General features: G+C 37.2%; 1 protein-coding gene across 3 annotated transcripts in view; it reads left to right on the top strand.

Annotated features, from left to right (window-relative positions):
- The window catches only part of LOC137281661 (guanine nucleotide exchange factor DBS-like), a 149,258-nt gene that overhangs the window by 118,417 nt on the left and 16,917 nt on the right, over positions 1 to 13,924 (top strand). For all 3 annotated transcript variants that reach the window (XM_067813047.1, XM_067813045.1, XM_067813046.1), the window contains exons 13-24: positions 3,259 to 3,458; positions 4,636 to 4,702; positions 5,039 to 5,154; positions 5,697 to 5,766; positions 6,251 to 6,346; positions 7,306 to 7,398; positions 8,113 to 8,241; positions 9,678 to 9,884; positions 10,722 to 10,814; positions 11,869 to 11,947; positions 12,320 to 12,395; positions 13,054 to 13,234. In XM_067813047.1, coding sequence (XP_067669148.1) covers positions 3,259 to 3,458; positions 4,636 to 4,702; positions 5,039 to 5,154; positions 5,697 to 5,766; positions 6,251 to 6,346; positions 7,306 to 7,398; positions 8,113 to 8,241; positions 9,678 to 9,884; positions 10,722 to 10,814; positions 11,869 to 11,947; positions 12,320 to 12,395; positions 13,054 to 13,234 — 1,407 coding nt within the window. The remainder of the gene's footprint in view (positions 1 to 3,258; positions 3,459 to 4,635; positions 4,703 to 5,038; positions 5,155 to 5,696; positions 5,767 to 6,250; positions 6,347 to 7,305; positions 7,399 to 8,112; positions 8,242 to 9,677; positions 9,885 to 10,721; positions 10,815 to 11,868; positions 11,948 to 12,319; positions 12,396 to 13,053; positions 13,235 to 13,924) is intronic.

The following is a 13,924-nucleotide window of genomic DNA, read 5'->3' as shown; positions in this document are numbered from 1 at the left end:
CTGTGAAAACTTAAAATCATATGCATCATGAATATGAATCATATTCTGTAAAGTTTGTTTGCTACCAAATGTTTGTTATGATCTGATGAAGTTGAGGTTACCTTGCCTTTTGGCAATATGTGTCTGGTTTGCTTACTTATAATGAACAGCAGTAATGCAATCATTTTGTCCTAAATTGTTTACAATGAGCTATATTGTTTTGCTACATTTGACTTAATCAAAAGTCAGCAAATTATAAGATCAACTGATATATAATACTGTATGTATATTTTGATGGGAGTAAATTATGAAGAGACCTATGACTTAAAATTTCTGTGTGACAAACCTAGAAAAAGAGAGAGAGAGAACTCTGACAGTTGGTGTTGAGAATCCAGAGGTGAAACCCTCCCAGTACCTACAGTAGGATAACACCCGCTGTCTTGGAGTTGGGACAACACTGACTTTCTAAGAAATGGGATAAAACCACCTGTCAAAGAAGCGGGACAACACCACCTGTCTTAGAAGTGGGATAATGTGAGCTGTGTTGGAAGTGGGATATATTAAATATCCCCTCTCCTGAAAGTGGGATAACATGTATTAAGATTTTGGACAACACCACCAGTTTTGGAAGTGGCGAAACTCCACCTATCTTGGATGTGGGATAACACCACCCCTGTTGGAAGTTGGATAACATTGTTCATTTTTTAAAAAATTGGAATAACACCAGTCTTGTAAGGAGAAATACATCAGCTATTCCTAAATTTGAATAGCACCAGCTTATGAGAAGTAGTATAACACAGCCATATCCACACAGGAGTAACACCAGCTGTATGTAAGTGGAATAACACCAGCTGTATCTCAAAGAGGTATAACACAAGCTTTACCTGCAGTGGGATAATATCAGTTGTATCTTAAGAGTGCTAACACCACCTGTATCTTATTTAGAGTGATAACACCAGCTGTTTCTTAAGAGGGACAACAACCCTGAATCCAGAATGAGATGCCATCATTTGTGTCGGAACAGGAATAATACGAGTTGTGTCTAAAGAGTGATAACAAAGCTGAATCTGAAGTGGAATAGTTGTATCTGAACAGAGATACCATCACTTGCATCTGAAGAGAGATACCAGAGTTCTGTCTGAAGCAGACTAAGCATAGTTGTATCTTAAGAAAGCGAACACAAGCTTTACCTGGCAAGGGATAGTACCAGCTGTATTTGAAATGGGAGAAGACCAACTCTATCTGAAGAGGGATAATGCTAGCTTTACCTCTAATGGGATAACACCAACTTTATCTGAAGAAGGATAACACAATCTTTACCTGAACTAGGGAATACACCTGCTGTATCTAAAAAGGGGTAACACTAACTTTATCTGAAGTGGGATAACACCAGGTTTATCTGAAGTAGGATAGTACTAACTATACATGAAGTGGGATAACACGAGCTGTATCTGAAAAAAGAATAACACTAGCTTTGACTGAAGACCTGGCTTTTATCTGTACCCGAAGAAGAATAACACTAGCTTAATCTGAAGTGGAATATCACTAGCTTTACCTGGATTGGTTTATCACTAGTTTTACCTGAAGTGGGATGTCACCAGTTTTACCTGGAGTGGGATATCACCAGCTTTACCTGGATTGGTTTATCACCAGTTTTACCTGAAGTGGGATGTCACCAGTTTTACCTGAAGAGGAATATCACCAGCCTTACCTGAAGTGGGATAACACCAACTGTGACTGAAGGGGGACAATACTAGGTGAATCTTAAAGGTCACATGCAACCAAAAAATCAAACATAATTAAAACACATTTATCACTTATTCATGACATATAATATACATTGCTGCTTTTAAAAAAACAAATAAACAAAATTATAAGCGTACAATCGCGATTCAAAAGTGCAATATTTTGTACTTGGGCTTACTTCCCCCGAAACGAAGCCCTCGGGAGACCGAACCCAGTCATAGCGGGTGGATGTGCAATCATGTGTAACGACGGCTTCTGATTGGCTGTTTCATTTGCTGATATGATGAGGGTTCATTGTGTGTACAGAAAGATGATCTGTTTGATGGGCATTTTAGTAGTATAGCGAGTCAGAAGAAAGTAAGATTCTTTATGGATAACAACTTCTTTTTGTGTACTTGATGCGTCGTTTCAGTATGGATTCATAAACTGTTGTCAAACAAAATCATACACACTAAAACAAGTCGTTATCCATGAAGAATGTATATAGAGATGTTGGGTTTTGAAAATACATGTTCTCTGAATTTGTGCTGGATCCAATCAAAAATCAGGTCAGTAGAGATGGTAAACTACTGTGTGGCTGGAATCTGTCATTTGTCCAAGTACAAAGCAGGAGTTGAAACTGACAAGAGTTTGCACCAGTTTCCGTCAGATCCACTCATCCGAAAAAAGTGAATGTAGTTTGTTTGCAACTCACAGACATAAAAACATGTCATGTGTATCACACGTGCCTAATTACATAATGTGGCAGACACGGGACTCGGGTGCACGAGTCATAAATCAACTTATTTTCTTTATGTCGTATACTCTGATAGGTGTTCAGTTCAAATTGCACGTGGTCAATGATTGAAGCTGTGTACTGCATGTTGTCTTTAGCAGACTGGCAGGCAGACCTTTAGGTGTGAATAAACCAGACACTGAGCTTTCTCTGTGACAGAGACTGCTTACCACAATCAACAAGTTTTTTTACGTAACAAGTTTATTTACTTGTTTGTGTACACAACCAAGATTAGACTACTGCTCACGGCCTCAGATGCTGGCCATGCATACTGTTTCAAGCTCCGCGAACCCATTCACTGCGCATGCGTTATGGACGCAGCGCAGCACAGCTGTTGAAACCAGTTTTCCCCCCAGCGCTGGGGGGAATTTAGTGAAATGTTTGAACTCCAATTACGCTGGCTTTTTTTTCATCGCATTTTTTTCAACTTTATAGGTTGAATTGGCATTTTTTATGATTTGTTTTGGTAAGTGCATACCGAAAGGTACCAGAATCTGCAAAGTTGTGTTTTACGTTGCATGTGACCTTTAACTGTCGGCTTCCATGTATCTTTTACAACATCATATTTATTGGTATTGGGTTTCTGCAACAACAGATCGACATTTCTGTTTTTATTGTATTGAATATGGATTCCAATCATGGATAATTTGATATGTGAATGAGTTAACTCATTTTATTGACATTTCAAGGTTTTACTAGAATTTGGTTGACAAATCTGTCTATTGTAGAATTGAGTTACATTTTTATTTCTGTTACAGCATCGTGTTGACAAGAGTGAGATCCAGCACCCAGGGCATCTGAGCTTGTCTGGTGACCGTAGCAACGCCAGCAGTGTGAGCAGCAGCAGCTTGACGGTGTCAGACATGTCAACAACAGACTCACACAATCAACGCAGTTCCTACTCCTCAATGTCAGTTTCTTCCCTGTCGGAAATGGACACATTACAGGCCAAACGAAGGTCAGCAATACATGGTTACAATCTTTCCATGTTATAGGTAAACTATCAGGCCACACTTCTCTAAACATCAGTATAACATTTCACTCATTAATACTAACTATCAGTCCCCACCAGAGCTACCATAATGTTTATTCCGAAAAAAATTGGGCTAAATCTAATGATCATCACTTTTAATTTTGCATGTATCAATTTTTTATTGCCATTCATAAGAATAATTTTGATCGGGCTGCATCCTGATCATTCATTTGTCCACTGTATTAATGATAGTCTGTAAGAACAAGTGTGAGTGAATCTACAACTCATTTACATGTGCTAAACTTTGAAAGCTGTATTTCTGAGAGAAAAAAAGAAAATGGGCCCAAGAAACAGTTAATTTTTTGTATACAGCCATATGCTTTAAGATTACAGTATGAAAATGAAAAGTTCAAATGAATTAATGCAGTGTTGCATTAAATCAACTCTCATGCCCTCTACAGACTGCACTTTTTCTCAAGAGAACCCCATAGAGTTATGTCCCTTGGAGGGTTCTTTACAGCTATCCGATAACGCAACTTGAGGCCAGTTTGGCAAAGTTGTCACTGAGGACACCACATTTTCGATGAGCAAATTGTTTACATTCCATATATGGCAAGTGTTATCTTTTTGGAAGCTGTTTCAGTTATTGATTTCAGGCAAGTTGTAAGGGATAATAAGTCCTTTATTGTATCAATAGATTTCTGAAGTGCTTCAGTATAAATATATTAGACCAAAACATTGTCAGAAAAGTTTGACATTGTGCCTTTAATGGGGGAAGTATATTATAATTCAAATATATTTTTTGTAGTTATCTTTATCTGTTGCCAAGGCAACACTGATAGAAAAAAAAAACAGTTTAGACATTGTTTCTGTTTTGGAAACTTCACCTTTTGATGTAATAAACCATCAGTGATGACGATGACGATGATGATGATGATGATGATGATGATGACGATGACGATAGGTCATACTTTCACATGGATTTGTGAATTCCATGCAGATCTTTGTCAAATGGATTAATGTAATGTTATTGTTCAAGAGTATATTATAAGGGAGGTAACTCTAGCCACATCTGAATACACCGATATGTATATTTATCCCCCACACACAAGTTGGAGAGGATAGTATTGCTTGCTTCCAACATACTCTTTTTAACTTACAGGCATGTAATGAATGAACTCATTGAGACAGAAAATACTTATGTTGGAGAGCTTCAAGAAATACTAAAGGTGAGTACATGAGTTTCATTCTCTGTGAAATCCCCTGATTCATTTATTCTCCCTACGCTTACCCAGTAACTGGGGTCAATGCCTGTACAATTTATGGCAGAGAGTTGTCCCCCTTTGCATAACAGGACATGCTGTCAGTGGTTCCAATCCCAGAATCAGCATGATAGGAGTCTCGTTTCATAATACAGGCTTAAAATGTATATTGTTCACACTTAAAGTGTATTTGTTTGCTTCTGGCAATCAAGGTTGTCTTATAAACTTCAACAATATTTCTGTTAATTGTTTTCATCTTCCCTATCCTTTAAATGAAATTTCTTGAAATTTGTTGGTTTTTAGGGTTATTATGAAGAAATGGATAGTCGGACAATGCAGCATTTAATACCCGCAGAGTTGGTGGGCAATCGACATATTCTGTTTGGAAACCTTGAACAGATATGCAAGTTTCATCAAGAGTAAGCAGATATTTTCTTATTACTTGTTAAAGTTAAAACACCAATTCAAGGTATTTTTGAAGATGTAAAACCTGTGGATTTTCTATTTTCAACTCAAACTGAGGATGAATGTTTCGGGTAATTTGTCATACAGACTTCAGATGGGATCAGGAAATCAGTCTTGCTGACTGGGTTGACACATCATCATATAGATTGATGCTCATGTTGTCAATCACTGGATTCCAGTACTCTAATGGCAGTGGACACTGAAAATGGGCCTCGCACACGGTACATGTCATGTGAATGCTTTAACCGTTCTGATTGCTGCTCGCTTATTGCTTGACAGGACAGAAACATACAATCAGGGGTTTGAATTCAGGTTTTAATACGTTTTTGGTTTGTCTACACCATACACCTTGCAAATGGCTTTGGCCATATTTATGCATCACTATAGGTTTTTCTCCCACATTCCGTTGCCTGGATACAACCAAAATTCTGACTTTGGGTTCTTTACCCTTAATTTGATGCCATCATTTCATTTTTTTTGTGTGTTTCTGTTGCAGACATTTTTTGAAGGAGTTAACAGATTGTCGGGAAGAACCAGCCAAGATGGGGAAGTGTTTTGTAAATAGGGTAAGCAGACATAATGCATGTGATAATGCATGTCTATACTTGAACATTTAGAATCATCATTATTTCAATCACCTGTTTAATATAATCACCAAGATAATCTACAAAGGTTAACTGTGTGGGATACAATACGACGAAAAGAAATGCAGTTACCAAGTTTGTAATTCATATAAGTTATGATAATATGTTCTCGAGGATAAATAACACCGTTTTTTAAAAAAAAAGCACACCTGCACTGAGGTGGCAGCAAATAACACATGCATTAATTTTTAATTTTTATGGGTTTTTTCTGTATGTTTGAGTGAATATTTTTATCCCTGAATTATGTGATGAACATTAAATTATACCACCAGAAATGGCCTTCACTCATTCTCGCCATGTGGGAATTTGAACCTATGTGTAAACACTAACCACCAGGCTACCCCACCTCACTGCATGACACTTACCAAGAAAAGATATGATACTCTGCCTTGCATGTTGTTTACAGAAAGAAGAATTTCAAATGTACAGCATTTACTGTCAGAACAAGCCCAAGTCTGAGAATCTCCGAATCAAGATTGGAGATGGAAACTCATTCTTTAAGGTGAGCGCTAGTAGACTCAGATTTGAATTTAATGGGTACTGAAAGAAGCGGCTGAAATAGCAAAATTATCTTTACCCACCAAGAAGAAGGGCTAGTGATACTGGAGCACTGACTTCATCTGTCTGACCTCAGCAGGGACAGAGTTCTTTTAAAAACTGTTTAAGATTTAGAACTGAAACATTGCACATTGTCATAACGGGTCATGGTAGAATTTTTTATCTAGTTATGTCCCTTGTTGCATGTTTTTTGGGTGCAAACTTCACAAAATGTTTTCACAGTAACGTCTGTCATGGGTTCAGAGTTACCTCCCTTGTTGCATTTTGGGTTTGTAACTTTGAGTCTATAGAATGATAAACTTGAGTGTCAGTGGACTGCTAGTCATTCATATTCATGTTTGATTAAAACATTGCAACTAGCTTCATGGAAAGTCTATCTTCCACATGCTCTAGGCTGTTGTGTTTCGCATTTGAATCAAACATGGTGCTATTTTTGATGATGCTTCATTTCACTCAAACTCAATGAATTTTGAATCAGTTGCTTCACTGCATGTTCCAACATGTTGTTTGAAGTGCCCATTAAGCACACAAAAAGTTCCTTTTAACTTGACCTCAACATGTTTTAGTTTATGCACAACTATATACAACAAAAGTTTAGGGTGTGCCTCTACTTTTTGTTTGTAGTATATATATTCAGCATTTGTCTTGTTGTGTGGTGGGAGACACGACCCCATTACAAAGCAGTACCATGTGGGTTCTGACTGAACATTTTGTGCATGTCATTTGTAGCAATACTCTCCCCAGGGAGTTGAGGAAGGATTTTTGACTATTGAGAAGGATGTTTTAGTGTATGATCTTGCTTATGTCAGCAGAGATCACATGATAATATGTTAACTCTGAATATTGATTGCATTTTCTAAATGTGGATTGACATATAAATGAACTTAACATTTTCTACAACAGGAGTGCCAGAGACGCCTTGGTCACAAGCTTCCATTGGGGGCCTACCTTTTGAAACCAATACAGAGAATTACTAAATATCAGCTGCTCATCAAGGTAAGTTCAGTTTGTCCTCATTTTATTAGACTATATTTAGCCCTGAATCAATGAAGATCCAGTATTTGTCACCAATACAGGACTCAGTGATTAAAACTGCTGCCCTAGCTTAAGCATGTGATCACATCCCAGTCATGTAGATCGATGCTCATCATGTTAATCACTGGATTGTCTGATCAAGAGTGATTGTTGTCACATAACAGGAACATTTTCTGAGTGGATCATTAAATAGTAAACAGGTAGTGATTGACTGAAATTTGTATGTATTTCTGTGGAATTTTGAGACTCAGACCATCACTGAATCCAAGTCTAAATATAGTAACCAGCACGTGATTATAATGTTGCAGACGTAACAGCAACCATGGTTGTTGCAAGAGGCTACTAACATGATTGAGTGGTCGTGGTTGTTGCTAGAATCTACTAACAAGATAGGGCAGTCATGGTTCTCGCAAGAGGCTACTTACTAACAAGAATAGGCGGTCATGGTTGTCGCTAGAGGCAGCTAACAGGATCATGTGGTTGCTTACTTCACTTACATATTGTCTTATCCCAATAGTGCAGATTAGTCCTTATGATGTCAATCACTAGCCCGTCTGGTATAAAGTCAGTTATTTACAGGCTGCCATCATGTAGTCGCAATATTGCTGAGGGCAGCATTGTGTAACATCCAGACAGACCATAAGACTATACCGAGGTGAATTTGGCCTGTTTCAGGAGATGCTGAGGTTTACAGGGGAGGATCAAGAGTTAGAATCCCAACTACAGGGCGCCCTGGACACTGTCCTGAGTGTGCTGCGATACCTCAACGACAGCATGCATCAGGTCTCGATCGTCGGCTTCTCGGTAGGCAGACTTACTGATATCTTGTAGTTTAGTTGCACGTGCCTTTAATTACATAACAAAGGATGATGATAATATTGTAACGGTTTTCTTGAGTTAAAGGAGAAAGTTAAATTTCTTTCAGGTAGCATACTGGTTCTGTAGACACTCTCAATTTTTACCAAGTTAATTACAGTTTTTGCCAATTAGTAAATGACTTTTACAACACGTAATTGAAATAATTAACAAGAATTTATTATATGTAAATTTATCAAAATCACCATAGTCAAATATTATAGCAATAGATTACAAAGAGAATCCAAGGTTTTTTCGGTGCAGCTAACCATCACTCCCATAGAGATTTCTGGGACGCTTTACTAGTATTCGTCTACCTAAGAAAGTCTCAAGCAAAGCATTGAAATAGAAAACAAAAATGAGCAGTGTTGCACTCAGTATGTACCGATGGAATATCTCGGGAGCAGAAACTTCTTCTCCTCTGAAAACAGAGACTTGCATCCGCCACAAAAAATCCACAACTACAAATGTCAACAACTGCTAACTGACTAGAGCTAAATCACAATCCTCATGACGTAATTTGTTTACAGTAAACAAGCAAAACATATTAATCTGTTATTGGTGCAGTATTTTTACCTGTAGACCATTTTGCAACTCAATATACATATGAAAATGTCCATTTGACGCTCAAAACATAGAATTTGCAAAAATGACTTTGTCGACGAACAATGCGCACAAACTCATCATTGTCATCATCAAATATGGCCACCTCCACAGATAACATTGCCGAAGCAATAGCTCTGTCAAAACGCCAGTTGAATACAAGTTTCCTCAGGTAAAAGGATATGCATTAGAGTGCACACAACATCAGTAGTAGTTTCTGAATGCCATATAACGGAATTATATCTCAGTCTAAAGACCGAGAAAAAGTACAATGTACCTCACTGTGTATATATATATACCGACACTGGAAACTTGTCAATGTTAACACCACCGGAATTAACCCAAGGCCAAATGTGACAACTAGGGCTGTATATAACAAAATCTCTTTTGGGGTATATTATTGACTTACATTTTTCTTTAATAGTCTGTTATGCAAAAGTGACCTAAGGATGTGTCCATTGCTGGAAACTGAAAACTCCAACTCGCTGAAGTCTTGTTTATTTGCTCAAGAATGTTTGGTCTCAGCATGAAACTGACAAATATTTCATACATTCATAGACAAAGACTTTTGTGAATTGCTAAAAACCTCCCAATATGCGTCAGGTATTTTCTGAATTTTCTGAATGAAATCAGAGAAAAAATTTGTTGTTGTAGGAAGCCATTACTTTTCAAATGGAAGTGACTTATATATTAATAATTGTTCAAAATGTTGCTATTGCGTATTCTCAATCCATAGATCTTATGATGGGTAAATCCACTCACTCTAATTTCAACCATTTCAGGAAAATTTATCAGAACAAGGGAGACTAATCATGCATGGCAGTTTTAGTGTATGGACAGAACACAAGAAAGACAAGATCAGAGACTTGCGGTTCAAACCCATGCACAGACATTTGTTTTTGTATGAAAGGGCATTAATATTGTGTAAGAAAAGAGAAGAAAACCACAGCGCAGATGATGCTGTCTACAGCTTCAAGAAAAAATTGAAGGTAATTAAAAACATGAATTTACAAAGACATTCCTGGTTCTTTACAAATTCCTTCCTGCAGGTCTAAGGTACTACATAAGATCTTTCATCATATGTTTGGATTTTGAGAAATCTCTTTTTGTTTAGTAAAAAAGTTATAACTTTACAAGATGTTTCACAAAATGTTTCAGAAAAGGTAAGTTTCAAACTAATGTACAACTGACTGATTTTGAAATAATGGAAAGCTGTATTCTGTTATTCACTGTGGAATTGTGCTTTGGAAATTGGTGATTTGTTATTCTGATTTGAATTTTACAAAATATTAATATTGTAAATATTGCTGTCTATGTAAGGAAAAACAAATTCTCTATGTAAGTCACAGGACTATTCAAAAATTATTCAGAGAGGGATTCTTAATTTGGGTAACTTGTGCCAGATCCTGATTTTGAAAGAATGAAATATGTTTAAATTTATTATTAGGATGTATGAAATGTATTTACTGAAAAAGTATGAGGAAGGCTGCATTTCTCACCATCTCACCATTGAAAAAGTATGAGGAAAGCAGTATTACTCACCATTTCACTATTGAAAAAGTATGAGGAAGCCAGCATTTCTCACCATTTCACCATTGAAAAAGTATGAGGAAAGCAGTATTACTCACCATTTCACCATTGAAAAAGTATGAGGAAAGCAGTATTACTCATCATTTCACTATTGAAAAAGTATGGGGAAGCCAGCATTTCTCACCATTTCACCATTGAAAAAGTATGAGGAAAGCTGCATTTCTCACCATTTCACCATTGAAAAAGTATGAGGAAAGCAGTATTACTCACCATTTCACCATTATTTCTCTGGCTAGTTGTCACAAGTGGGACTGACAGAGAATATCAAGGGAGACAAGAAGAAGTTTGAACTGTGGCTTCGAGGTCGGGAGGAGGTCTACATTATTCAGGTCAGTAACATGGATCTCATGGCACTCTCTCTGTCCATTATTCATACCCATCTGTGTTGGAAAAAATTTCGAAACATTTCAGATGAATAAAATCAAAACATTGACTGGAAATCATGGTTGCTTTAAAAACAACTGCATTATTAGCCTTGTATAAAGGTTGATTTAAACGATGAAACCTTTGGTGAAACCTGTAGTGAAAATATCAGTGTCTGAGGCCAACATATTTCGTCTTTATTGCAATCTTCAAATAGATTTTCCTGGCCGAGGATCAGTATTTGCACTGCAACAGATTTGTCATCATGAAAGAAATCAGATTAATGTAGTTTAGTTTCTTGTATTTGTACTTACATATTTTTTAATTACATTGCAGTATTGATTTCATGGAAATATACCAAAATTATAATTCACTTAAACTGAAACTTTGGAGTTGTTTTTTTTTTTCACAATATGTTTTGAGTGCATGGATGTTGTTTGTTGTGTGTGGTGGGATACTTTGCTGTACAGAATTGTGTTCTTTGTACCAGAGAAACCTATAAAGATGTGTTGCGTTCCCACTCTGTTTGTTTGTGTCAGACTCTTGAGTTTTATCAAAAATGTTTAAGATATGTGTCACGTAAGGATTTCTTCACATATTAAAGGGGCAAACTGTGATGTTTCCTAGCACTGTCTTACCCCCTCAAACTTGTTCACACAAACCCACTCAGTCACACACAATCACTCAGTCACACAAATCCACTCACTCACTCACAAAGTCACTCAAAGAGTCACTCACTCAAACCCACTCAATCACAAAGTCACTCTCTCACTCAAACCCACTCACAAAATCACTCTCTCACTCAAACCCACTCACTCACAAAATCACTCTCTCACTCAAACCCACTCACTCACCAAGTCACTCACTCATGCAATTCCACTCACTCATGCAAGCGCACTCACTCACACACCAATTCACTCACCCACTCACCAAGTCACTCACCCTCTCACCAGGTTACTCACCCTCTCACGGACTAAGTCTCTGACTCACTCCACTGCTATATGTTGTTTGTGTTTGCAGGCTCCAACAATGGAGGTGAAGGACACATGGATCAAGGAAGTAAAGAAAGTCTTGCTGAATCAGTTCGATCAAATTAAAAGTAAGTTCAACAAATAAAATGGTCACCATTAGAAGACAGCTCCATTGAAAGATACAAACTCTATAAGCATGCGTTATTAATACATAAATGATAAATAATAACATAGCTCACTATTGTGTGTTTATGCAAGACTTGTTAAATAGTGACAGGTGTTTGAATTTCAACTGTCGGTACTGTTTGATCAGGGAATAATTCTTTCATACCAGAAGCATTGTGATTATGAATTGAAGGCTATCCAAGCCAGTGTCAGTTTCGACCAATGTGATAAATGTCAATGAAGTGAGCTGGAAGTTGAAATGCTGTGATGTACAACCTGAAAATGTTGCAGGCTCATCTTGTAAACTGTTTGATAAACATTATGTATATTTTCAGCACATCATTCTCACATTCAAAAGTCTCAGGAAGATCTATCAAGTCACCGGCGACATCCTTCAGACACTCCGCACAGGTACACAAGTGAATCCTCCCCATAGATATTTCCATGCTAATATATATGACAACCATGCAAGGATCACTTAAATAATATCCTCATTTTTTTTTATTTATTTATTTATTTATTTATTTTTTTAATATTTTTTTCATGGAAATTTTTTATTTATTTTTTTTATTTTTATTCATTCAACTCAGTAGACAGATACACAAATAAATGATGCAACAGCACAAGTACACCAAAATATCACCTTTTTCCTTCATGCAATAAACTACTGAACATAATTTTAGTATCTACATATCTGTCATTTGGAACTGGGGTTTAGTGTAGTGTACTGGCTCATGGTTGAAATGACTTAAACCCATTTCTGCTGTCCTTCACTGGGGTGTTTGCTAGAGTGTTGTCCAACAGCCATGAAACATTATTCACTCTTTCGTTACTCGGGAAAGGAGAGGAGGGGGTAGTCTAATGGTTAAAGTGCTCGCTCATCACGTCAGAGACCTGGGTTTGATTCCCTATATGGGCACAATATGTGAAGCCCATTTCTGTTGTCCCCCACCATGATATTGATGGTATATTACTAAAACATCCTGAAACTTAATGCACTCTCTCTTTCTTCAGAGTGTTTGACATGGTGAACAGGAATGGTAATCGTGTCTTGTATGAATTGTGTTAGTCTAGATAACTGGAAATCTCAACAATCCTTCAACAACAACCCAACAGTACCGATTGGCCTTGGGATGGTGTCTCCAACAGAATCCCCGACAAGTCCCCCCGACTACGTGGAGGATGAGGGTGGCTGGTCCAGCGGGGAGTTTTCTAACACGGATGATGATGAATACATTCCCAAAATTGAGGTAGGTTCTTTTAAAGTGTAGCTATAGTGATTCCAGATAAGTGTTGGTCCCAAGCATCCATTGTTGATCAATAATCGTAATTCAATAGATCTGGGTGCCAATGTGCAAAACAACCTCTTGTTCTTACGATTTTCGGGGAAGAGACAGTTTACGTGGGATCAAAGTGAACGTTTCAGAAACGATGAAATGTAATGTGGTGTAATGGTTGATACACAACAATTTGACAGTGGATCTATGGATCATGACCAATTTGACAGTGGATATATGGATCATGTCGTCATGTCATAAAATGACGTAATACTAATGTTGTGTCATGACATTACCAAACTACACGGGTGGTCAGACTCCATTAATAGTGCTCAACTATTACCTGGAATGTATTTTACCTGTTGATATAATATAATGTCTGATATACACTAACAGTAATGACGATATTGAGTGCAAAACATAATATAATAACGCGACATGTATCAATGCCTTTCAGATATTGCCACATTTTACTCATTAATAAGCATCTCACATTATTTTATTGATTTACAGTATTTACAGCCCATGTCATATAGCTGGAATATTGCTGAAGGCACCCTTCAACAAACAAACAGTTTAGCACTAAGATCGTCTTACGGAACAAGACCCTGTCTCTTTCGTCCTCATTCACTGTAAATAGTCCAAATATGTTTGTATTTTTGT

The sequence above is a fragment of the Haliotis asinina genome, chromosome 4, assembly GCF_037392515.1.
Source record: "Haliotis asinina isolate JCU_RB_2024 chromosome 4, JCU_Hal_asi_v2, whole genome shotgun sequence".
Taxonomy (NCBI): Eukaryota; Metazoa; Mollusca; class Gastropoda; order Lepetellida; family Haliotidae; genus Haliotis; species Haliotis asinina.
The sequence above is the reverse complement of the archived record's forward strand: the minus strand, read 5'-3'. Positions and strand labels throughout refer to the sequence as shown.